The sequence below is a fragment of the Macrobrachium nipponense genome, chromosome 7 (assembly GCF_015104395.2).
Source record: "Macrobrachium nipponense isolate FS-2020 chromosome 7, ASM1510439v2, whole genome shotgun sequence".
Lineage (NCBI taxonomy): Eukaryota > Metazoa > Arthropoda > Malacostraca > Decapoda > Palaemonidae > Macrobrachium > Macrobrachium nipponense.
The window spans coordinates 40715201-40741524 of NC_061109.1; the positions used below are offsets into that span (position 1 = coordinate 40715201).

Sequence of the window (26324 nt, forward strand, 5' to 3'; positions counted from 1 at the left end):
TTCTTGAGAGAATCGAACACTACAACCATGACAGTTAATCTGGCTATATCCTTTTTCAGATCCTTGTTTGGAAAAAGGTTAGCAGCTAGCACTATTACCACTCATAAATCGGCTTTGAGAAAAATCTTTCAAGTAGGTTTTCAGATAGATCTGACTGAATCTTATTTCACATCTATCCTAAAGCCTGTGCTAGACTTAGACCTTCTCAGAGGCCTACTACAGTTTCATGGTTTTTTCTTAAAATGATGTCCTCAAACTAGCTTCAGATACTGACAACTCATCTTGTACATTCATAATGCTCCTGAGGAAGACATTATTCTTATTAAGCCTAGCCTCAGGAGCTAGAATTTCAGAACTGTCGGCTCTATCCAGGGATGCGGGTTCATGTGGAATTCCTCCCATCAGGAGAAGTTCTACTTGCTCGGATCGTAGCTTTTTTAGCCAAAAATGAGGATCCTCTTGCGAGGTGGGCTCCTTGGAAGGTTATCCCACTTCCACAGGATCCTTCTCTCTGCCCAGTATCAACTCTTTAGAGCCTTTCTATCTCGTACTTCTTCAAGATCCTCAGGTGCTCTCTTCATGAGAGAAAAAGGTGGTACTTTGTCAGTAAAAGGTATTAGACAACAAATCCTTTACTTCATTAAACAAGCCAACCCTGAGTCATTCCCAAAAGCACATGATATCAGGGGAGTAGCCACCTCAATTAATTATTTTCAACATATGAACTTTGAGGATCTTAGAAAGTATACTGGATGGAAATCCCCGACAGTCTTTAAACGCATTATCTAAAGTCCTTGGAATCTTTAAAGTTTTCAGCAGTAGCAGCGGGAAACATTGTTTCCCTGATACTGTAGAGTAGTTGTAGTATAGATCCAGGTCTTTCTACCTACATCATCCAACATGCCTCACCCTATCGCCAGGCTACTCGAATATCATAGCCTTAGCCGCTGAATCATATAGTGGATTGTCCCTTATTTTTTTTTTTTTTGCTAGGGACATCCACACTTGTACTGATAATGTACTTCAGTGTACCTACCCTTATTTTTATGCTAGGGTAGGACACAATGTGTTTGTATATATTTTGCCATACTTGTATTAATGATGGAACTTCATTGTCCCTACCCTTATTTTATGCTAAGGGTAGGACACAATGAGTTTGTATATTTTGTAAATATGTTAAGTAAATCCCTTTTTTGTTTATATTACATGCATCACTGTAATTTACTTTAATTACCATTTAAGTACTTTAAGATTACTAACGTTCTATTGTTTTACTGTTTAGTATAAGTTAGTTTAAGTGCTTAGTTTGTATGCTGTAATTGATTTACTTATATTATATCCATCATTTTACACTGCTTTTCATTGTTCCTTTTTTCCCATCTTGTCTGTTTCTCTGGTACTCTTTCATAGGCCGACACGAGCTGAGCCCAGAAAAGGGATTTTGACGAAGGAAAAATCTATTTCTGGGTGATTGGCTCGTGTCGCCCTATGAAACCCCCCCTTTATGGTTTGTTCCCCCCCTTGCAGGACAAGATGTTTTTAGATTAAGGATGTCCGCTAGGGGCGCTGCTGTCCGTGGCGTCCTCTAGTAGTAGTAGTAGCGGCTGCATCGCCCGTTGGTATCAGCTCTCTCTTGGGGGGATTCTGATTGGAAGTTCTAATTGGTGATTGTCTCGTGGTAGTGTTCCACACTCGCCCCTATTATCATACCGACACTTCTTTTTAAGAGTGAGCGAGTCAGTTTTACTGACATTTTTTCTTATTTTGTTTTTCCTCTGGTAATTTTAGATTAATTTTACCTAGAAAGAATGATATTAAGGATCCTTTCATAGGGCGACACGAGCCAATCACCCAGAAATAGATTTTTCCTTCGTCAAAATCCCTTTTTTTGCTCCATCCTCTTACTACACACCTTTCAAAATACCTTAGAAACCTGGCTAGTGACCCAGCTTCAAATTACAGAAGTATGCCCGTTTCCTCCTAGTTGAAGTATACCTCTAACTGATAAGTTTGTTCTGAATTTCAACAACATACCAATGGTGCCCTGGACAACATTATGGAGCCCTTCAACTGTATTCCATGACATATAAATTACTTCTTGGGAATAAATTTTTTTTCCATAGTCAATGAAGTTTCTGAGTTTATAACAGCACTAATATTCTCTAAAACTGGATCTAAATCTCAAGCTGCAGTTAACAATAAAGACAGAATAACTGAATAAGCAGTTTACCTGACAGATCTATTCGAGGAAACTCACTGAACTATGAACCAATTCAGCTGTGGCCAGAAAGGAAACCAAGGTCATTTTAACACATGAGGATGGCAATGTTTTGTCAATATACAACCAAAGATTAAGTCAACTTATGGAGTCAGTATCTAACTTGTAGTACCAACCCTTTCCTCCAAATTTTTGTTTCTAATCCAATGTACCAAAATTAAGAGAGAAGCCAAGAATGTTGGGGAAGCAGTTTTTAATCAAACAAAGTTGGGCATTTCATACAAATCTATCATTCCTATATCCCCAAAGTTGTGGTCTTAAAATGTATCAGAAATGGGACTCTTGGTTAACAGGAAAAAAAAAAAAAAAAAAAAAAAGAGCAGTAGTAGCTCAATGCACATGCCAACTGGAACTTAAGCGTGCCCATTAATCACCTGCTTAACATTTAATATAGCCTGGATATAAGACTGAAAGAGGCTAGGAAGGCTAAGGATGATGTGTTATGAGTATATGAAAAAGCCAGTTTTTATTTCTTAATTCGCCATCGGCCATCTAACATTATATACAGAAGGAATAGGGACAATGGTATAAAGTACAGATTATCTTTAGTTGGAATTAAGTGAGACTAAAAAGAAAAAGAAAAAGAGAAAAAGCATATTAACCACTGGGACAGGTGAAAATCAAATTGATTGAAATTGCATAAAAAATCATGATAAGTCTCCCCCAGTATGTATTTCTCTAAGGACATGGACTACAGTATGACACAGAAGGCACAACTAAAAGATTTTGCTGATTTGAGAATAATGCTTTAAGAAGAATTGTTAGGAGTCAAATGGATGGATAAAACTAGAAATTATACCATAAGGGAAATTCTAAAAGTTCCATTTGTGGATGAGAAAATGAGAAAAGCAAGATAGAGATGGCTTGGAAATGGCTTTTGCACAACCCCTAAAAGAACAGTATAATAAAGTATCAGCCAGGATACTGTGGGCACCAGAAGAGTTGGAAGACCAAACCAACTTGAAGGAAAAACTTGAGGTTTTGCACTCACATATGCAAATAGCGATTTAGGTGGGTCTGAGACACTGAATATCTTTGCGCTGTAACTGAAACTTGCAAAATACAAAGGAGCACCTGCATACCATGATACGTAGAGAACCCACAGCTCTATACTTTGGCTACTCCATTGTGAAAGTTAAAACTGGATTAGCACCACCTACAAGCAGTGCCAAACTTACTGCTCTAATGATATACAATGGAACCTCGGTTTTCGTACATAATGCGTTACAGGAACCTCCCATGAAATCCGAAATGTAGGAAAACCGAAACATTAATTCCCAAAAGAAATAATGTAAATACAATTAATGAGTTCCAGATCCCAAAAATATTAATGAAAAATACATTTTATAAGGAATAAACACAGTTTTACATTGAAAAAACAATGAAAAATAAATGTTACTTCTCTTCGTTTTTTATTGGCACTATCTAAGGTTACTTCCCCTCTTCGTTTTTTACTGGCGCTAGGATCAGCTTGAGTGTTACTGGACCCCTGTTCCACAACAAAACTGTCCAGACATATTTGTTTCTGGTGTTTCTTTAAAATTTGCCTAAAGTTAGACAAGGTATTGTCATTAAACATATTGGAGACACAAATTACAACTTCTTTGTTGGGATGATAATTCTCCACAAAATTTCTTATATCATTCCACTTTGCAAACATGTCCTTAATCCCTGAAGTAGGCATATTGTGTATGCCCATTCGTTTTCTGAATTTTTCAAACCAGCCTCTACCGGCCTTGAATTAACTAACAGCAGCTCTTGTTGTAGGCATTTTCTCACCGAGATTGGCATGCAACTTCCTCTAGCACTTTGCTACGAGTTCTTTCTTAAATTCTATAGTGTTTCTTGCCTTTTTTTACAGAGATTAGCAATTAGAATTTTCTTTGGCCCCATGATTGCTTATTTAGCAGTTGCACTCGAATAAAAAAGCAGAAAAACAACAAACACAAAAACAGAATGGGTCATGAAAGTACATGGGATGCTTTGTTTGGGTGTTTGATAAGGGGCCCAGTAACACGCTGGGCCCTGGATGGAGCATTTCTGAGAGTACAAAAACTGAGGAAACGTACAATAACCAAGATAAAATTTTGTAGAAAAAGTCCATGAAAACCAAAACGTACAAAAACCTAGGTTTGACTGTACAAGTAGCTATTTGATGACTAGATAGAATAAAATGACTCTTGGAGTAACCTTAAATCAGTCTGTCTCCTAGATATATCCCCATAGACTCAAGAGACATAACACCATTCTTCATTATGTTTAGATTAACCAGGTCTCAACACTCTTGCCAGTTGTCTTCAATTAAGGAAAATATCCTTGAACAAAACTGCATATCTTCTCAGAGGTAGTTCAACTGGAACTTGATTTGCTAGTTTACCTGCCTCTTTAATATAATGAACTCCTGCATTGGCTTGCACCTAACAAAATTATCACTCCTCTATCCGGAAGACAAAAGACAGTCTGTCTGGAGGCATCCAACACAATAAATGTGGGTCTGATAAGAGCGACAGTTGTAATAAAGCAACTAAAATTTCATTTTCGCCCACATTCCCTCCATCCTCTACATATCAGGGGCTGAAACATACGACAAAGATGGTGATGTTCTCCGGCAAGGAAAGAAGGAGCGTATTTAGGTACAAACCCACCCAACACTCCTCCTGGTGTTTCCAACGAATCATTACAAGAAACTGAAAGGGTATGGGAAACACCAAATCCAGGTGAAGAAACATATGGAACAGTATGATGATACATAGTCAGTACAAAAGAAGCTGCAAACACTTGGTCATCCAAAGATGGCGGCGTCTTCTCTTTGTACGTACTGACCCTTTTCATAAAACTTTTTCCATTGTTCCACCAACCAACCATAACAAATTGAACACGGATTAGTAACTGTACATATGTTTTCTCTGCACCTACTGCACATTGGGTGAGGATCCATAGACATAAAAGCTTCTCGAACAAGGAAACCCACTCACTCCAGGGCATTTCCCTTGTCTCTTGCGTGATCCTGAAGAAAGCTTCGTTAGTGAGGCAAAATTCTCAGAGAGCTCTCACAACTTACTCAAACCTACCAGATCACAAACACACTGAGTACACCCAGAGATACGGTAGCAAAGAAAGATAGGAAAACGGGCAAACTAAACCAGCTTTCAAAAGATAGAGTAAAACCGTCCTCTCTTAAAGGCAGTAAGAAAGTAACTGATGAGCTTACAAGATGCCCAGGGTATTGTGGGAACTACCAAATACCCCCCGAGCAGGTATAGATGCCAATAGTCCCTGCATCACACAAATTTTTTTATCAATTTTACTGGATTTCCAGCTGGTGCTAGAAGATTATCCTAGTGTTAAGACCAAAGGTTTGTTTTATATATGAACAATTTCATTTTTAGCAACTTTACTGGTCTCTTTCATTACCAAAGAAAGGCTTCATTGTGGAAAACAGAATGAATTGTCCCATCTAAATAGTTAACAGCAGGAAAATTACTAAAAATACTCACCAGCAGTAGTTCTAACATACATTTCCAAGCACTTTGTGCCTTTTAACTGTTAATCTCTATTGAACAGATAAACAATACTCATTGAAATGAAAGTTCAGACCTTCATGCAAATACAAATTACTGCAATTCTAAAAACAGAAAAATATTTAAGAGAAAGACAAAGACTAAAGTAAAATGAACACTTACAGAACAGCATCTATAATGCCTTTATACTGAGTTTCATTTGCTCCTTTTGTTATTAATTGTAATCTTGTTTTCACTACATCAAATGGGTTAACTGCTAAAGCTGCTAAAGATCCGGATGCACAGCCAGCTAAGAAAGAGCACCAAAAGACTGCTTCACCTGGAAAAAGAAATGGAAATTTCTTTTAAACAAAACACATTTCTTCTAAAAAAAGGAATCTGATTCACATCTGTGGGCTGCAAATGTCTGCACATTAAATTTTTTTCCTTTAAGAATAAGGAGTATAGCAATGTTACTCTGTTGGTACCCATCAATAAAGGATAGGAGGAGAGAAATATTTGAATACTGGGACTCTACAAGAAAAATAATGTTTATGGAAATCATGATTTGTTTCATATCAAACTCATCATTAATATATAGCCTGAATCACAAATTAGGCTGGAAATCTAAGCTGCTGAAGACCCCAGGATGGTACTCATAGATTATGGTAGGATTTGTTTAGAAGTCTTTGAAACTAAAGGGATTACAGATTAAGGACTTATTTACCATTGGTATGTATGGATTGAAGAGCATCAAATAAAAAGAAATAGGAAGCTCATATAATTATAGGTGGCAATGGATATGAAATGCAATACTTACCACATTTTATATTGATATCCCATAAAGACCAGAAGAAAAAGGTGTTAAGGAGGGGAGGGTGGGGGTTGATAATCCCTTAACCGTTTTGATCCTAATGGGTGATTTTTGTCCCAAAAATTTCTTAAATTACACTGAACTGGGATTTATCTGCATTAAAGCGCCATTGAGTGGGACATTTCAGTGTTTTAGGGTTCCCTTGATGCCAGACGTATGAAGAGAAATAGAGTGAACGCACCCAGCACCCACGTATCGGTTGTCAACATCAACAAGGTAAAGCTTCTTGTCAAGGTGAATGAAAATTTCATTTTTTCTTTTTTATATCAGCATACACTAGATGACATCATCTTATGTTTGGAATCAAAGTTAACATATCCGTGAAGCTTTGGAATTCGATAGGTCTTTCCAAGGCTTTGTATTTTTCATAATATTCGTAGTTTTGTTTCTTTGGGATGAAAATGTCCCATCAAGATTTTGAGGTAATGAAAATTTCTTTTATATGTATTTTCAACTTTATTGTACTAACTGGGATCAAACAATCCCAATTTGAATTTCAATATAACACTATTGGGATGTTTATGTCCCAGTATAAAAAAAAAAATATAAGGTTGAAAAAAACTTTGTGGTGAATATATATCATTATCTATGATCCTGTGATGCCACTAAGCTCAAAAGATTATTAAAATTTCAGCTGTGCAAAAGTAGGATCGAAAGGGTTAAGGGGGCCAGCCGGAACCCTTATACATATGGGGGTATATAGGGCAAAAAATGCAAAGTCATGAAAAAATTCATGGAGCTTCGTATGGCAATGTAGAATATGTATACGAAATATTTCATCAAAATTCCTCTTACTTTCGTAGTTACAGGGTAATTAGTAAATGTAACTCAATAAGCCAAAAACATTGATCCGTACAAGAAAATGCAACTATTTCTTCTGTTATTGTAACTTTTGATAATTATTGTCAAAGAAATTGTGAGCAATGGCATCTGTAGAGATTCCATGAGTGGCAGAAGGGAAGTCAGCTACCAACCATGATTAAGTACGAGCACAAACCTCATGTAGCATACATGTCTGAGTTTCACCTCTGACATTCGCTTCCATTTACGTATGTTTATCTTTGTTTCAGCAAGAATTTCATCATGCCAATGAGGAAAACACAAGCAAAACATCTCGCTACCATACAGACGAAGAAAATTCGCTCTAATATGATTACAGAATATCATATTATTAGCGTAGTTAGTGAAGAGAGAAAGGGAGGGTTGCATGGCAAGTAACGCCCCCGTCTTGCCTGACGCACACATCACACTGTGCCCCAGGCTATGGTCTATCAGCAAATGGATCTTCATTTATGATATAAAATATAGTTTTGGTTTATTAATACCCAAAAAGGAATATGAAATTCATAATAGTCATGGTTTATTAAAATTGTCTTTGTAAAAAGAGAGTACACGTTCGATTTTCACCTCTGACATTTCTTGCTTTTATGTTTGTTTATCTTTGTTTCAGCAAGAATTTCATCATGCCAAAGAGGAAAATACAAGGAAAACATCTCGCTAACATACTGAAGAAGAAAATTCACTGAAATAAGCCAAGTTAGTAAAGGAGAGAGAGAGTTGCGTAGGAAGGAGTGCCCTGTCTTACCTGACGCAGTGCCCAAGGCTACGATATATGAGCGAAGGGATCATCATTTATGATTAAATTATGATAAATAACATAGTTTTGTTTTGCTAATACCCCAAAAAAATATACATTCATAATAATCATTATTTATTAATACTGTTTTTATAAAAATACAAAGGAAAACTTTGAACGCCCGTATCTCAAAACTACAGGCGGTCCCCGGGTTACGACGGGTCCAGCTTACGACGTTCCGAAGTTACGACATTCCGAGGTTACGACGCTCCCAGTTAACGACGCTTTTAAAAAACGCATACTATGATAAGAATCCTTTATAGTTTAGCACAGTTTCTCTCTCTCTCTCTTCCTCTCCTCTCTCCTCCTCTCTCTCTCTCTCTCTCTCTCTCTCTCTCTCTCTCTCTCTGTATTTTCCATGAAAATAATCACTAATTAGTGTACTATTTTAATGTTTATTTTCATTGACCCTAAATTTACAATTTTTAAATAATACCAAAAAATGATTTTACTAATTTTCAAATATTAATTTTGATTAACCCTTAAAACGCCGACAGGACGTATTTTACGTCGACATTTTTTTGTCTCTCGGGGTGCGGGTCCGACTGGACGTTTTACGTCGAATACAAAAGTTTTTTTTAAAAATTCGTGGAAAAATACTTTTAGGCCTACCAGCCGAAAACTCTTGAATCACGTGCCTTGGGGGATGCTGGGAGTTCACGGATCAAGGTGTTGTTTTGTTTACAATCGTTACGCAGGCGCACAAGCGCGAATTTCTTTCTTGCCGCACTAAAAAGTATCTGTGACACATCTCGGAAATTATTTCGTCACTTTGACATAATTTTTGTACCATTTTAAATTAGCCGTTACATGGAGTATTATATATGAAAATGTGCGCATTTTTATGTAGAGTACAACAAACAAATACTCATGATTGTAGCTTTTATCAGTTTTGAGATATTTTCATATAAATAATGATAAGTGCCAAAATTTCAGCCTTCGGTCAACTTTGACTCTACCGAAATGATCGATAAACGCAATTGTAAGCTAAAACTCTTATATTTTAGTAATATTCAATCATTTACCTTAATTTTGCAACTAATTGGAAGTCTCTAGCACAATATTTCGATTTATGGTGAATTTATGAAAAAACTTTTTCCTTACGTCCGCGCGGTAGCTCTGCCGAAAAAAATCATACATGCGATTGTGGTAATGTTTGCACCATTTTAAATTAGCCGTTACATAAAGTTTTATATATGAAAATGTGCGCAATTTCATGCACAATACAACTAAAATCAACCCATGGTTGTAGCTTTTATCAATTTTGAAATATTTTCATATAAAAAATGATAAGTGACAAATTTTCAACCTTCAGTCAACTTTGACTCTACCGAAATAGTCGAAAAACGCAATTGTAAGCTAAAAAGCTTATATTCTAGTAATATTCAAGCATTTACCTTCATTTTGCAACAAATTGGAAGTCTCTAGCACAATATTTCGATTTATGGTGAATTTATGAAAAAAATAACATTTTCTTTACGTCCGCGAGGTAAACTCTTCCGAAAAAAATCATAACGTGCGATTGTGGTAATGTTTGCACTATTTTAAATTAGCCAGTTACATAAAGTTTTATGTATGAAAATAAGCGCAATTTCATGTAGAATACAACTAAAAACAAATAATTGAAGGTTTGTACCTTTTCTCATTTTTGAAATATTTGCATATAAATCACGATAAATAAGAAAAAGAAAAAAAAACACGTTCGGTCAACTTTGACTCTACCGAATGGTTCGAAAAAACGATATAAATCACGAATAAAATAGAAAAAAAAACCGTCCATCGGTCAATTTGACTCTACCGAAATGGTCGAAAAAAAACGCAATTGTAAGCTAAAACTACTCTACAGCTGTAATATTCAGTCATTTATCTTCATCTTGAAACAAATTCGAAGACTCTAGCACAAAATATTTAGATTTTATGGTGAATTTAAAAAACAAAACTTTCCTTCCCTCCGCGCGCGGATTCTCCACCACAAATCTCCAAAATGCGTATGTCCCATTCTCGGAATATTTGTTCCCTTTCCTATTAGGCATTTCATAGAGTTTTATATATGAAAATGTGCGCAATTTAATGTAGAATAAAACAAAAAATATTTGAAGGTTGTAGCTTTTCTATATCCGAAATAATTGCATATAAAAAAATATATATAAAAAAATTCGACATTCGGTCAACTTTAACTCATCAGATATGGTCGAAAACTGCATTTGTAAGCTAATATTCTTACAGTATAGTAATATTCAATAATTTGTCTTCATTTTGAAAGAAATTGAAAGTCTCTAGGACAATATTTAGATTTATGGTGAATTTTTAAAAAAAATATTTGTTTACGCGCGCGTTACGAATTCATGCATTATTTTGTGATAATATTTTCTCTGTGGTGCTTTTATCATTTTACAATGTGTTATGTACCAAAATGATCGCAATTTAGTGTAAATTACAAAAAAAAAAAGTAACTTGTTACCTTTAACCGTTTCGCGCACAGCGCAGTTTGAATACAATTATATATGAAATTTCGTTTTTTTTTTTTGCGCTATCATATATCGCATTATTTAATATATGATAATGATAATTTTTTTCCTTTCTGATGGTTGCATACTAAACTTCAGCCAATGACAAAAAAAGGAGCCACAAGTGAACTCTTAATCTTGAAAACTAAGCGCGCTGTGATTTTTTGAAAAAAATAATTTTTCTGCTTCCACGCTCACTCTGAAACACCTCCGGCACACGGGAGACATTTTTTTTTTACCGCTTCGGCGTTTAAGGGTTAATACTGTATTAGTAAGTTTAATAAGTTGAAATGATATCACATAAAAATAATAATTTTCTCTCTCTCTCTCTTTCTCTCTACTACAAAGATGTATGTTTTTTTGTATGATAAATAAATGATTTACTATTTTCAAATATTAATATTAATTTATACAGCAATAATATCAATTCATTAAAGAAAATACCATAGTGAATTAGTAAGATTTTAGCTTATATTTAAAAAATTATGGAAGAATGAAGGAAATCCCAGTCTTCTTTCAGTAACCTTTTCTCGAGATCCAGGTATTAAAACTGTCAGATATATCAAGTTCTGTGGGCAGCCAGGAGGGGGAAGAGCTGCAGTGTTGCAATCAAGTGTTCATGAAATTTCCTCTCTCTCTCATTTACGGAGACTCGAGATTTTTTTGTACTTGTACTATTTGTTTTTAATACTTTCAAATAATAATAATAATAATAATAATAATAATAATAATAATAATAATAATAACTGTAATTACAAAATTCATATGTGATAGTATTTTAAAGAAATACAATACGTACTAATCTATCCATGTCACTTTTAATTAAGGTTAACTCTCTCATCTCTCTCTCTCTCTCTCCTCTCTCTCTCTCTTCTCTCTCTCTCTCTTTTTGCCACACAAGATAATAATGTGTCATAGTGGTAACTCCCTCCCTCTCTTTCGCTGGAAGTGTTTATAAGTATTTTTTGAGAGAACAGAGAGAGATAAACACTCTCTCTCTCTCTCTCTCTCTCTCTCCTCTCTCGCTCTCTCTCTCTCTCGTTCTCCCTCTCTACCGAGATGAAAGAATTTTTATGGTTCTAGTATGTAAAATGTTATTGATAATTTCAGTTATTTAATAATAATAATAATAATAATAATAACAATAATAATAATAATAATAATAATAATAATAACAATAATAATAATAAAACTTTAATTACAAAATTCATAATGGTCGTATTTTAAAGAGATGAAAATGACCTTTCCATTTCACTTGTAAGGATAATTCCTCTTTCTTACTGAGATGAGAGAATTTTTATGGTAGATGCACGTGTTTATTATATTTTCAAATAATAATAATAATAGAAGTAGTAATAATACGATAACTAATTTCAAAAGAAAATTCTTCCCTTCGTCTTTTTCTGTATCAATTTCCCTACCTCATAACTCCAGTGACACTCGGAGCTTAACAATGCCATACAATGGTCAACGAATTTAATGGTTTTATGTAATCTCTCTCTCTCTCTCTCTCTCTCTCTCTCTCTCTCTCTCTCTCTCTCTCTCTCTCTCTCTCTTGTATTTTAATGGAAAATATACAGTAATTTGTGAATACACAGTGTTGCACATGAAAAAAAGTAAATTAGTGATAATTTTAGAGATACGGCCCTAAGAAAAATTGCAATTAGTGAAAATTTCCCTGTGGACATGGTTTTCAAGAACGTCGTTCTGGCTTACGACGATTTTCGGGTTACGACGCGTCTTAAGAACGGAACCCCGTCGTATCCCGGGGACTGCTTGTATACTTATTGACCTTCAAATTTTATCTTCTCACTTAAGTTTTAAAGCTATAGCATTGAAATTTGGTATATAACTTAGAAAGACATTATAGAACAACCAAATAGAGGAATTTTTTCCAATTTTTGTTTGTTTCATTCTCTCTCTCTCTCTCTTTTTTTTTTTTTTTTTTTTTTTTTTTGTTTTTTTTTTTTTTTTTTTTTTTTTTTTTTTTTTTTTTTTTATAGGGTTTATTTTTTTATCAATGAAAAATTCATATCTAGCAAAAAAATTACTTTAAAAAAATCTCTTCATTTGATTGGTGATCTACATCAGGTCTATATATGGTAGTAATCCCAGGACTTTATATTAAATATCAAGGGAGGAGATAGAACTTGAAAAATGGTTATTTTCAAGATAAATCGCCCTGGCGTCACAAAACCGAAGGTCAGAGGTGAAAATCAGATGCGGTTTGGAGATGTCCCAAGTCATCTTATTAAGTAGTATGAATGTCAAAGTCCTGTCCTTAAAAAATGGCATTAGCCAGCCGGCCCCCTTAAACCCTTCCTAAGAAGTGAAACCTATCCACAGCTACAACAGGTCTTGATGTATACGACTAATCTAATCTATGAGACATTTACCAAACAAAAACTGGCAAATGTTGACTAACACCTTCAAGTACCACATATAAAACTGCTGTCACCTAAATTGAACTCATCATTGAAGGATGTAGAAATAAGTCTAATACCCTGTACTTTAAGCTCTGAATACTCTATTCTGTCTTCTGCATCATTGCTGTAAGCTCTGTGATCTGCCAGAGCCAATACTTATTGAAGTAGACCCTGATACTGTAATTTTTCCATAAAGTGCGTGCCACAGAATCTGAGAGCGTAGTTGTATTTGTTGACACTGAAGATGCGAGGGAGGAAGGAGGAGGCTGTGATGTCACATTGGTCGCCATGTTGGATTGTGATGTCGCTGAGGGTCCAGGCTGTGATGTCCTTGCGATTGATGGATTTGCACTTGATGGAAAACGCTGTGCAGAAACTGGTAACCCCGTGGGAACTGCAAAGTGAGTTCCAAAATGCTGTGACATTGGAATCATATGCACCACTACAGATGTCGTGGCGTTACAGCCCCATAAACTGTAGACTAGGGGGAGAAGGGACACCCACAGAGGGATGCTGTGGAAGGAAGAGCGTGTAGAAGGAAGAGCGACATCATGTAGTAAGACAACAAGCATCCAAGGTTGGTACCCCTGATAGGCCTAACGCTGCCCACATCCCCTCCATTTTGTGCGCAACATGGCTGAAACATTTGACAAAAATGGCAATGCTCGCCCCCGGGGGAAGGAAGGAGCATAATTACGTATAAAACTGCCAAAAACCCCTCCTGATGCATCTAAATACAAATCATTGGATAAATCTTAAGGGAAGCATCTGATATATGCAAAGAAACACACAGATCAGCATCATGATTAACCAGAACAAAAGAAGCTCAAGACACTTGGTCATCCAAAATTGGGCGCATCTCCTTTATCCTGTACTGACCCTTTTCATAAAACTTTTTCATTGTTCCACTGACCATTAAACATCATACTGAACAAGGATTATTAATTGTACATACATTTTCTCTACACCTACTACACACTGTGTGTGGATCTGTAGACACAGATGTTAAAAATTACAAACAAGAAAACCCACTAACACGCGTGCATTTCCTCTGCTTCTTGCAAGATCCTGACGAAAGCTTCTTTGGGGAGGTAAAAAGATCCATGATATCCCACTACCCATACAAATCTACATGAAACACACACACTGAAACACAGAAATTAATGAAAAGTGGGCAAACTATACCGGCTTTAAAAGGACAAAGAGCAAATGTGTTCTCTCTTAAAGTTGGTAAGAAAGTAACTGAAGCAGTCACAGGATGTATTGTGGGACTTCCGACACAGCTCATGACTAAGCACAGATGCCAATAGTTCCTTTCAAATTAATTTTACCAGTTTTCCAGCTGGCGCTAGAAGATTTATCCTAATGTTAAGACTGAAGGTTTGTTTTGTATATAAACAACATATGTTTAAAATACCTTCCAAATACAAAGCTTACTAATGAGAAAATGAAAATCTTTGTTCAAAACATTGTAGTCTTTCTTTCTAACATAAATAAAAACATACCTGACCAAACACAATAAATGGCAAGAAATCAAGGTTACCTAGACTGTAAAAATACTCAATAGACTAGTGAGGATACCGATAAATTGCAATGGCAATAAAATATCCAAGTGTCTCTTAAAATCATCAAATCTGCAGCAGAATACCACTACAATGCTGAAACTACTGTCATATTTTAATAAAGCATCTGAACTAAGTAAACATATAAAAATCATCCGGATGTGAATCTCATGAAATTATTTAATGTGCATATAAAGTCAGAAAAGGGCTCAATTACTAGTTAACTCAGACAAAAGAAATCATTCTAAAAGACAAAGTACCAGGAGCTGGCATGATTACCAAACAACCTGGAACAAACTCAAAAGTCTTCCTTGTACATACTTACCTGGCAGATATATACTTAGCTATAGACTCGGTCGTCCCGACAGAATTTCAAAACTCGCGGCACACGCGACAGGTAGGTCAGGTGATCCACCATTCCCGCCGCTGGGTGGCGGGATCCGGAACCATTCCCGTTTTCTAAGACAGATTTTCTCTTCCACCTGTCTCCTGAGGGGAGGATGGGTGGGCCATTAATCGTATATATCTGCCAGGTAAGTATGGACAAAACTTTATTGTATCTTAACAATATCATTTTTGTACATGAAAACTTACCCAGCAGATATATACTTAGCTGATTGGCACCCTTGGTGGAGGGTAAGAGACAGCTTAAACATAATCATAATACTTATAATAAATACATTAAAAACAGGGAAAAAACAACATATGTTCTTGGATATAATAATCCATGGTTCCTACCTGATTGGGCTGAAGACTTCATGACTACTATCTATGAGTCTGCCTGCCTCAAGAGTCCCAGTGAGGTATGGACCTATAGCTGGATAACTCTTTGGATCGTGTCAATAGGGGCTAGCCCGCTTACGCGACAGAGCCTACTCTGGATCGTACCAATGGGGGATGACCCACTTACATGGTAGAGCCTTTACCTATGTCATGTCAATGGGACTAGCCCTCTTACATGACAGAGTAAGGTTCCAATAAGTAAACACAAGGAGCACTGAAGCCAATCCCGATCACCTGACCATGTTAGTACTGTTAAAAATGATATTGTCATGTTACAATAAAGTTTTATACATACTTACCTGACAGATATATACTTAGCTATAGACTCCGTCGTCTCCGACAGAATTTCAAATTTCGCTTCACACGCTACCGGTAGGTCAGGGTGATCTAGCCGCCCATGCCCTGGGTGGCAGGACTAGGAACCAATTCCCGTTTTCTTCTAATCAGAATTCTTCTCTTCCAACCTCTGCTCCCTGCTTGGGGAGGCTGGGTGGGCCATTAATCGTATATATCTGTCAGGTTAAGTATGTATAAAACTTTATTGTAACATGACAATATCATTTTTTATACATTCAACTTCCCTGCCAGATATATACTTAGCTGATTAGCACCCATTGGTGGGTAAGAGACAAGCTAACTACTGAAATAGACAGGTAAACAACATATGTTGTAGGTATTAATAAACCTTGGTTCCTACCTTATTAGGCTGAAGACTTCGCGGCTACTGCCTTGGAGTCTGCTTAGCCTCAAGAGCCTCAGCGAGATATTGATCTATGGCTAAGAGTTCTTGTGGGTCTGGCCAATGGGGTCTTATCCACTTACTCGGCAGAGCCTAAAGGCCTTTGTCATTGGGTGCTATTCCACTAACATGACAATACACCTTGTTCAAGGAGCACAACACCGATCCCGATCACCTGATCCTAACATCCATGTTAGTTCTAAGATTGCAAGGAGTTATCCCCGAACTCCTTACAAACAACCAAAAACTCGAAACATAATTACACTTTCATTTTTTACAAAATATACAAAAAAAATTTTGTACTCCCCTACTAGCCATACATACCCTTGATCCCCTACCAGCAATGACACTATGCTCCCGTGCGACATCAGTGAGCTTGCTAATAGAAAAACCAAGCACATATCTGACAAGAGGGGTTTATGTACGATAAAACACAATATTTAAGGATCAGTCTTTGCTCCAAGACCCAGCACTGTATCTGCTGATACAAATGGACCTAGAGAGAAGCACTTCTCATAGGTCACTCTCACATCCTTCAGATAATGAGATGCAAACACTGAGTTGCACCTCCAATACGTAGTCTCAATGATATTTTTAAGAGACATATTCTTTTGGAACGCCAAGGACGTTGCTACTGCTCTCACCTCATGGGTCTTGACCTTTAGAAGACCGAAGGATTCCTCCGAGCAGTTCTTGTGAGCGTCCGTAATTACGCTTCTCACAAAGAAAGCCAAGGCGTTCTTGGACATGAGTCTTTTGGGGTTCTTCACCGCACACCAAAGACCTTGTTGACAAGCTCCCATCTGTCTCTTCCTCTCTAAATAAAATTTAAGAGCTCTCACTGGACAGAGAGACCTCTCTATCTCTCTGCTACGAGGTTAGATATACCTTTTACTTCAAAGCTTCTGGGCCAAGGTTTTGACGGGTTTTCGTTCTTCGCCGAAAACATTGTCTGGAACGAACAGATGGCAGCATCTCCTTTGAACCCCACTGTGAATCTAGAGCGTGTAATTCGCTCGTCCTCTTGGCTTGTAGCGAGAGACAACAGGAATAAGCATTTCCTAGTGACGTCGCGGAAGGAAGCCAGATGTAAAGGCTCGAATTTATCCGATGAAAGGAATGTCAGGACCACGTCCAGATTCCAACTAGGTGTTCTAGGAGTTGCTGCTTTTGAAGTTTCAAAGGATCTAATTAGATCGTGTAGATCTTTGTTGTCTGCAATATCTAGCCCTCGATTTCTAAATACTGAAGACAGCATGCTTCTGTATCCCTTTATTGTTGAGACAGATAGGTGTGATTCTCTCTCAGAAAGAGGAGGAAATCGGCAATATTCACTATAGAGGTACTGGAGGAGGACAGCTTCTGACTCTTACACCACCTCCTAAAGACTTCCCACTTCGATTGGTATACTCTTCTCGTCGAAGCTCTGCGGGCTCTCGCGATAGAGCCCGCGAAGCCTTGCGAGAAAAGCCCCTCGCTCTGACAAAGTCTTTCGATAGTCGAAAGGCAGTCAGAGCGAGACCTGGGAGGTTGTGATGAAACCTCTCGAAGTGGGGTTGTCTGAGTAGATCTGGTCTGTTTGGAAGAGATCTGGGGAAGTCCACTATCCACTCCAGTACCTCCCGTGAACAATTTTCCTGGGCTGGCCAAAATGGGGCTATTAGTGTCAACTTCGTGTTCTTCGAAGCTACGAACTTCCTGAGCACTTCCCCCAAGATCTTGAACGGGGGAAAGGCGTATGCGTCCACACCCGACCAATCCAGGAGAAACGCGTCTATTGCGAAGGCTCTCGGATCTTTCCACTAGAGAGCAAAAGATCTCTATTCTTTTTGGAGAGGAACGTCGCAAACAGGTCTATGTGAGGTCTCCCCCACAGGGACCAAAGACTTCGACACACTTCTTCGTGTAGAGTCCATTCTGTGGGAAGGACCTGATCCTCCTGCTCAGTCTGTCCGCTCCACATTCTTTATCCCTGAAAACAAATCTTGTGAGGAGAGTTTATGCCTCTTTCTTCTGTCCAGGTTAACAGGTGTCTTGTAACTGAAAGAGGGAGAAAGAGTGCGTGCCTCCTTGCTTGCGTATGTAAGCCGAGCCGTGGTGTTTTGTCCGAGTTTATCTGTATCACCTCGCCTCTGACTATCTCTTCGAAGAACTTTAAGGCTAGGTGTATGGCCACTAGTTCCTTGCAATTGATGTGCCAGGACACCTGTTTCCTTTGTCCAGGTGCCTGACACCTCCCTTGCTCCTAGCGTCGCTCCCCATCCCGACTCCGAAGCGTCGAAAAAACCCCCATATCACTTCGGTCTGGGTTCTGCAGGGCAAGCGATACGCCTTCGTTCTTTTGAAGAGGAAGGATCCACCACTTCAAATGATCTTTTACCTCTTGTGGAAGCGGGAAGATGTCCGAGAGTTGTCCCGTCTTCCAACTCCACACCCCTTTCAGGAAAACTGAAGAGGGCGAAGGTGAAGCCTCCCCAGAGAGAAGAACTTTTCTAGTGAGGACAGGGTCCCTAAAAGGCTCAGATAATCCCTCGCTGAACTGTTCTTTCTCTCTAAGAAGCTCGAGATTTTCGACAAACCTCGAGTGATTCTTTCTTGCGAAGGAAATACTGAAAACCCCGAGAATCCATCTGAATCCCCAGATAGACCAAGCTCTGGCTGGGGATCAGCTGCGACTTCTCGAGGTTCACGAGTAATCCCAGCGATTCTATCATGTTCCTTGTTACTGATAAGTCCTCCAAGCATGAATCTCCGACTTGGCTCTGATCAGCCAGTCGTCCAAGTAGAGGGAGATGTTTATCCCTCTAGGTGAAGCCATCTTGCCACATTCGCCATCAGGTTGGTGAATACTTGCGAGCTGTAGACAGAACGAAGCACAGAGCCCTGAATTGAAAATCTTGTCTCCTATTACAAAACGAAGATATTTCTTTGACAAATGGTGAATGGGAACGTGGAAATATGCATCTTGCAAGTCCAGAGAGCCATCCAATCTCCTGGACGAAGAGCCGACATTACTGAAGCGGACGTTTCCATGCGAAACTTCTTTTTCTGAAACAAAGCGATTCAGAGCGCTTACGTCCAGAACTGGTCTCCACCCCCCGATGCCTTTGGTACTAGAAAAAGGCGATTGTAAAATCCCGGGGAGTGTGTCCTGCACAAGTTCGATGGCCTCCTCCTTTTCCCACATTTGTTCCACCATTTGAAGGAGAGTCTTTCTCATTACAGGGTCTCTGTACCTCGCTGACAGTTCCCGAGGCGTAGATGTTAGGGGAGGGCTGTCCTCGAAGGGGATTACATATCCCTTCTTTAGGACCGACACTGACCAAGGGTCGGCTCCCCTTTTTGCCCATACTCCTGCAAAGTTCAGGAGTCTGGCGCCCACTGGTGCTTGGAGGAGCAACAAGTCATTTGGTTTTCTGAAAGGTCTAAAGGAAGACCTTCCTCTCTTGTCAGAGCTCTTCTTTCTGGCAGGGGGACGAGCCGCTGCACCTCCACGAAAGGGCTGCTGAGGAGGACGAGAGTCCTTCTTAATCGCCGACACTACAGGGCGTCCTTCTTGGACGTTTGTGTTAGTAGGTCCTGTGTCGCCTTCTCAGTTAGCGAGCGAGATATATCCTCACTAACTGAGAAGGAAACAGATGATCCGATAGAGGGGCGAACAATAAAGCAAGTCCTCTGGCTCGCAGAAACCCCTTTTGATAATAGGGATCCATATACTGATCTCTTCTTCAGGAGACCAGCACCAAAAAGGGAAGCCACTTCTCCCGAACCGTCCTGTACTGCCTTGTCCATGCAAGACAGGACGCTATGGAGAATCTCTGGGTTTTTAAGAAACTCCGGATCTTTAGATTTGTTGGCCAGAACTCCGAGTGACCAATCCAGAGAAAGTTGAACACCTCTAAAGTCCGCATCTGCCGAGGCAGGCAGAGAAAGACCCATAGTCTCTCCTGTCCCATACCAAATACCTCTCTTTCCATGTAGTTGGAAGGAGGCATGCAGAATACCGTCTTCCCCAACTCTTTCTTCTTGTCCATCCAAGAATCTAAAGAATGGAGTGCCTTCTTCATCGAAATTGCAGGCTTCATTTCAGAAAGGGCCGAAGATTTTGCCGTAGCCGAGCTCGAAAAGAGAGAACGAGGAGAAGGAGGAGCTGCCGGACTAAGAGAGTCTCCAAACTCTTGTAGCAATAATGAGGCTAAGACCTTATAACTCGAGAGTCCCTCATTTGCAGGAGGTTCGTCATCAGACAAATCGTCTAAACCTTCGATCAGACGAAGGAGAAAGTTCACGTTTGGAGGGATTATTCCTTCCAAAGACCTCCTACGATCTGAAGGAGAGGAGCTCCTATTTGGAGAAGAGTCATAAATTTTCCAGGAACGAGTCTCCGACACCTGCCTCCTGGCTCTTGACTCTTGCCTCCTGACTCCTGCCTCCTGGCTCCTGACTCCTGCCTCCTGACTCCGGACTCCTGCCTCCTGACTCCGGACGTCCTGGCTCCTGCCTCCTGCCTCCGGACTCCTGGCTCCTGCCTCTTGGCTCCTGGCTCTTGGCTCCTGGCTCCTGCCTCTTGGCTCCTGACTCCTGCCTCCTGCCTCCTGGCTTTTGCCTCCTGGCTCCTGCCTCCTGCTGGATGACTCCACACTCCTGGCTCTGGCTCCTGCTCCTGGTTGACTCCTCACTCCTGGCTCTTGGCTCCTGCCTCCTGGGTGACTCCTCACTCCTGGACGGTTGCCAGACGTCTGATAGGTTCACCCACGTTCGTACAGGAAACCTCACCTCGAGTAGGAGCATCGATCCTGGCGGCAGATACCTCCATACGTCTGGAGGATCTTTTGATCGGAAGGGAAGAGTCTTTCCTTCTAGGAGGCTCCTTTGACAGAAACTCCTACAAAAGACGAAATCTGCTCTTGCATCGCCATCATGAACCTCTTCGTAACCTCCTCTTTATCCTCTTCGGAGGAGGGGAAGGAGGAGGGGAGGAGGTCCATAGCCTCCACCTCCTGACTCCTTCTCACTATGGTTGAAAGAATGGCTCTTCTTGCCTTCTTAACTCCCGAAGGAGACTCCTCAGGAAGTTTTCTGGGCTCGAATCAATCGTCGGAGCCTTCCAAACCTCCTCTTGAGTGGTCGAGATCGATCTGAATCCCTCCAATCACGTCTCGGAGATGAAGATCCCGACGACGAAAAAACACTCACGCAGGACGCTTTTACAATAGCGATCCTTGGCAGTCTGGGGTGTCACAGAAACCGCCGAAGGGACACCTGATCGGTGGTGGGGATTCTCCACAACCTCCTTTCGGTTTTCGACATTCTTCTCCTCTGGGGCATGTGAGCTTGGAAGAGGTCTAGACCTAGGAGCGTTGCGGAGCCGACCAGATGCCCCCTCCACTACACTGGGACACTCATATCACTGTCCACTGAATAATCACTAGCCTTACCTTGTATGGCAGCCATTTTGTTTTCCATCAACTTGAAGGCTGCTTTTAGATCCGCAAGTTCTTTAGCTGAATCTACAGGTTCTGCAATAGGAGAAGGGGCTGCACTGGAAGGAGAAGAAGTAGCAATACTTACCCTTGGGGAAGATCCCAAGCTAGGAATTAGTTCAGATCTCGAACTACTTAAACTTCATTAAGAAAAAAAGCTGTCCTCACTCTTTCTCTCTCTAACTTTTTTAAATAATTAGTTAGATTCTTCCATTCGTTCTCACTCAAATTCTCACATTCCTTGCAAGTATTAGTAAAAGAACATTCATACTCCCCCCCTGCAAACCCTTGCATACAGTGTGAGGGTCTACCGAAGCTTTCGGCAACCTCACCTTACAGCCTACATTCACACAACGTCTCACAACCATTCCAGAGTCAGACATTTTTAAAGAAAAATCCAAAATCAAGTCACAAAACAGTCCACAAAAGCGTATGCCAATCCAACAATCCAGATACGTCACCAAAAGTCGGTCAAGAAGATCAATTGCCGGTGAAAAAAGAAAAACCAATCGAGAGGAAACCAAACAACAATGTTGATGGCCCGGGCGACAGAAGAATTCTGATTAGAAAACGGGAAAATGGTTCCTAGTCCTGCCACCCAGGGCAGGGCGGTAGATCACCTGACTACCGGTAGCGTGTGCCGCGAAATTTGAAATTCTGTCGGAGACGACGGAAGTCTATAGCTAAGTATATATCTGGCAGGGAAGTTGAATGTATAAAACTAAGAATTGCAAGAGGGTCCCCTATTCCCTCTGACAATCAACCAATAAAAACAACCACCAATAACCGAAAGAAAAATAATAATACTACACTAAGTTAAGAAGGATTAGCCTCAGCTCCCTCTCCTAGCACTGAATCCGCAGAAACATACGCTCCCAGAGCAAAGCACTTTTCGTAAGAAATTTTTACGTCTCTTAGATAATTGGAGGCGAACACAGAGTTACATCTCCAAAACGTTGACTCTATTAGAGCCTGAAGAGACCAGGTTTTGTGAAAGGCCATTGACGTAGCTATGGCTCTCACTTCATGTGCTCTTACTCTGAGAATCTGAGGTGCTCTTCATTGCATGTAAGGTGAGCTCCTTTATCACATCCTTTATGAAGAACGTAGGGCATTCTTTGAAATAGTTCTTTTAGGATCTTTTACCGAGCACCAAAGACTTTCTTCTGTACCTTCTAATAACGCTTTTTGTTTCAGGTAGAACTTGAGTGCCCTGACTGGACACAAAGTCCTCTCTAGTTCTTTTCCTGTTAATGAAGAAAGTCCTTTTACCTCAAAGCTTCTAGGCCATGGTTTTGAGGGATTTTCGTTCTTCGCTAAGAAAAGTGGTTTAAAGGAGCAAACCGCTGAATCCTTCCTAAAACCAACTCTACCTTCCAAGGCTTGTAACTTGCTAACTCTCTTAGCTGTTGCTAATGCGAAGAGAAATAAGGACTTTCTAGTTAAGTCTCTAAATGAAGCTGTATGAGAAGGTACAAACTTTTCTGACATTAGGAACTTAAGGACCACATCCAAGTTCCAGCTAGGTCTCTTAATCTTCTGGTCTTTTGTGGTTTCAAAAGACCTTATTAAGTCATGAAGATCTTTATTGTTTGTTAGATTCTAGACCTCTATGTCTAAAAAAACTGAGGCCAGCATACTCCTGTAACCTTTCACTGTTGATACTGCCAGGTTACAACTCTTCCTCAAATAGAAGAAAAGAAAAATCAGCAATCTTAGCTACAGAGGTACTGGAAGAGGATATTTTCTTACTCTTACACCATCTTCTAAACAACTCCCACTTCGACTGATACACTTTAGAGGTGGAAAACTCTTCTGGCTCTGCAATAGCCTTCGCAACTTCGCGCGAAAAACCCCTTTGCTCTGACGAGTTCCTTTCGATAGTCTGAAGGCAGTCAGACTTAGAGCGGGGGAGGTTCTTGTGAAATCTGTCGAAGTGAGGCTGTTTGAGAGATCGCTCCTTAGTGGAAGCAATCTTGGAAATCTACTATCTACTCCAGGTACCTCTGTGACCAATCGAGATGCTGGCCAGAAGGGAGCGATTAGGGTCATTTTTTGCTCCCTCTGAGCAGGCGAACTTCCTCAACACTTCCCCTACTATCTTGAAAGGAGGGAAGGCATACTTATCTAAACCTGCCCAATCTAGCAGAAAGCGTGTTACGGCTACCGCTTGCGGATCCGAGATCGGGGAGCAATAATTTTCCAGCCTGTAGTCTTGTTGGTTGCGAACAGGTCTGTATTGGGTCTTCCCCACACAGATGCCAAAGTTGTTGGCAAAACCTGAAGATTGAGTGTCCATTCCGTGGGTAGGGGACTGGGTCTTTTCTGCTCAACAGATCCGCACGGACATTTCTCTTCCCTGCACAAACCTTGTGAGAAGAGAGATTTTCCTTTCCTGAGCCCAAATCAGCAGATCCTTTGCTGACTCGTACAGGGAGAAGGAATGCGTCCCCCCCTGTTTCGTTTATATATGCAAGGCTGTTGTATTGTCCGAGTGAATTTGAACCACCAGACCTGAGACCTGTTCCTCGAAATGAACTAGAGGCCAGATGAATGGCTGTTAGTTCTTTCTTGTTTATGTGCCAGGACACTTGTTCTCCTTCCCAAGTGCCTGACACTTCTGTCGAACCTAAGGTTGCTCCCCACCCCGAATCTGAGGCGTCTGCAAATAACGATAGGCGAGGGTTCTTTAAGTGAAGGGAGATCCCCATTGCTTAGTCTTTGTGGATCTAACCATCAGAGGAGATTCTCCTTGATTCTCTTCGAGATGGAAAGGTTTCTCCCCAGTTCTTGAGACTTCCAATCCCATTTCTCCTTCAGGTAAAATTGAAGGGGTCTGAGGTGTAGTCTTCCTAAGGAAACGAACTGTTCCATCGAGGAGAGGGTCCCCAGTAGACTCATCCATTCCCTCGCGGAACAATGTTCTTTCCTTAAGAAGACTGCCACCTTTTCCAAGCAGCGTTCTCTCCTTTCCTGCGAAGGATACGCTAGAAAATCCCAAGAATCCATCTGAATCCCCAGATAGACAATGCTTTGGCTGGGGAGTCAGCATGATTTACTCAAGATTGACTAAAAAGTCCCAGGGACTTTGTCAAGTTCGAGAGTTAAGTAAAGGTCCTCCAGACATTGTTTCTCCGATTGGGCTCTTATTAGCCAATCGTCTTAGATATAAGTGAGATCCTGATCCCTTCCAGATGTAGCCAATAAGCTACGTTCTTCATGATGTCCGTGAAGACTTGAGGGGCAGTCGAAAGTCCGAAACACAATCGCTCGGAACTGAAATACTTTCCCTTGAAACATAAATCTTAGGTATTTCCGCGATGCCGGATGAATTGGCACATGGAAATACGCATCCTGAAGGTCCAGGGACACCATCCAGTCCCCTGGACGAAGAGCAGACAGAACAGAGGAAGACGTCTCCATCGAGAATTTCTTTTTCATAACAAAGAAATTCAGGGCACTAACGTCTAGCACCGTTCTCCATCCCCCCGATGCTTTTGGTACCAGGAACAACCGATTGTAAAATCCTGGAGACTGGAGATCTTGTACCAGCTCTACCGCTTCTTTCGATATCATCTGTTCCACTGCCTGAAGAATAGCTAGCCTTCGGATCGGATCTGAGTATCTTGCACTCAACTCCCTTGGAGTTGTCGTCAAGGGAGGATTTTCCCTGAAGGGGATCAAATATCCTTTTTTCAGGATCGAGAGGGACCAAGAATCCGCTCCCTTCTGCGCCCAGACTTTTGCAAAATGGAGTAGTCTGGCGCCTACTTTTGTCTGGAGGACTCTCTGTTCATCTAGATTTCCCGAAGGACCTTCTAGATGGTCTACTCCTCCGTTCTGGTCTGCGACCTCTAAGAGGGGTTCTAGAAGAGGAGGCACCTCGAAAGGGCTGCACAAAAGAGGGTCTCTCTCTTTTTTCAATAGGAACGGCGGGTCTAAACTTTTTAGCCGAGTGTGTGAGGAGATCCTGAGTTGCTTTCTCCGTTAAGGATTTTGCTACCTCCTTAACCGTCTCCTGCGGGAACAGATGTGAGGAAAGAGGAGCGAAAAGAAGAGAGGATCTTTGTAGAGGCGATACGGCTCTTGCTAGAAAAGAACTAAAGACCGATCTCTTCTTTAACACTCCTGTTCCAAACAGAGAGGCAACTTCTACTGAGCCGTCCATAACTGCTCTATCCAGGCAAGCCAGAACACTTGAAAGCTCTTCCATAGAGACGAAATCCGTGTCTTGGGCTCTCTTGGCTAATGCTCCCAAGGCCCAGTCCATAAAATTGAAGACTTCTAAAGTCTTGAAGAGGCCCTTTAGAAGATAGTCCAATTCGCACATGCCCCATGTTGCCTTTGCAGAAAGCAAAGACTTCCTCCTGGATGCGTCTACCAAAGAGGCAAAATCAGCGTCTGCGGATGATGGGAGGCCTAATCCCATGGGCTCTTTGGTCTCGTACCACCTCCCAGGTTTTCCTGTTAATTTGGAAGGAGGACAGGTAAAAACTGTTTTACCAGCTTCCCTTCTTGAAGCTAGCCATTCCGTAA

At 40.3% G+C, this 26324-nt stretch overlaps 1 protein-coding gene across 1 annotated transcript in view; it reads right to left on the bottom strand.

The window, feature by feature from the left end:
• Positions 1-5932: 5932 nt before the first annotated feature.
• The window catches only part of LOC135217774 (mitochondrial glutamate carrier 1-like), a 47355-nt gene continuing 26963 nt past the window's right edge, over positions 5933-26324 (bottom strand). The window contains exon 4 of the mRNA XM_064253800.1: positions 5933-6118. Coding sequence (XP_064109870.1) covers positions 5958-6118 — 161 coding nt within the window. The 3' untranslated portion in view covers positions 5933-5957. The remainder of the gene's footprint in view (positions 6119-26324) is intronic.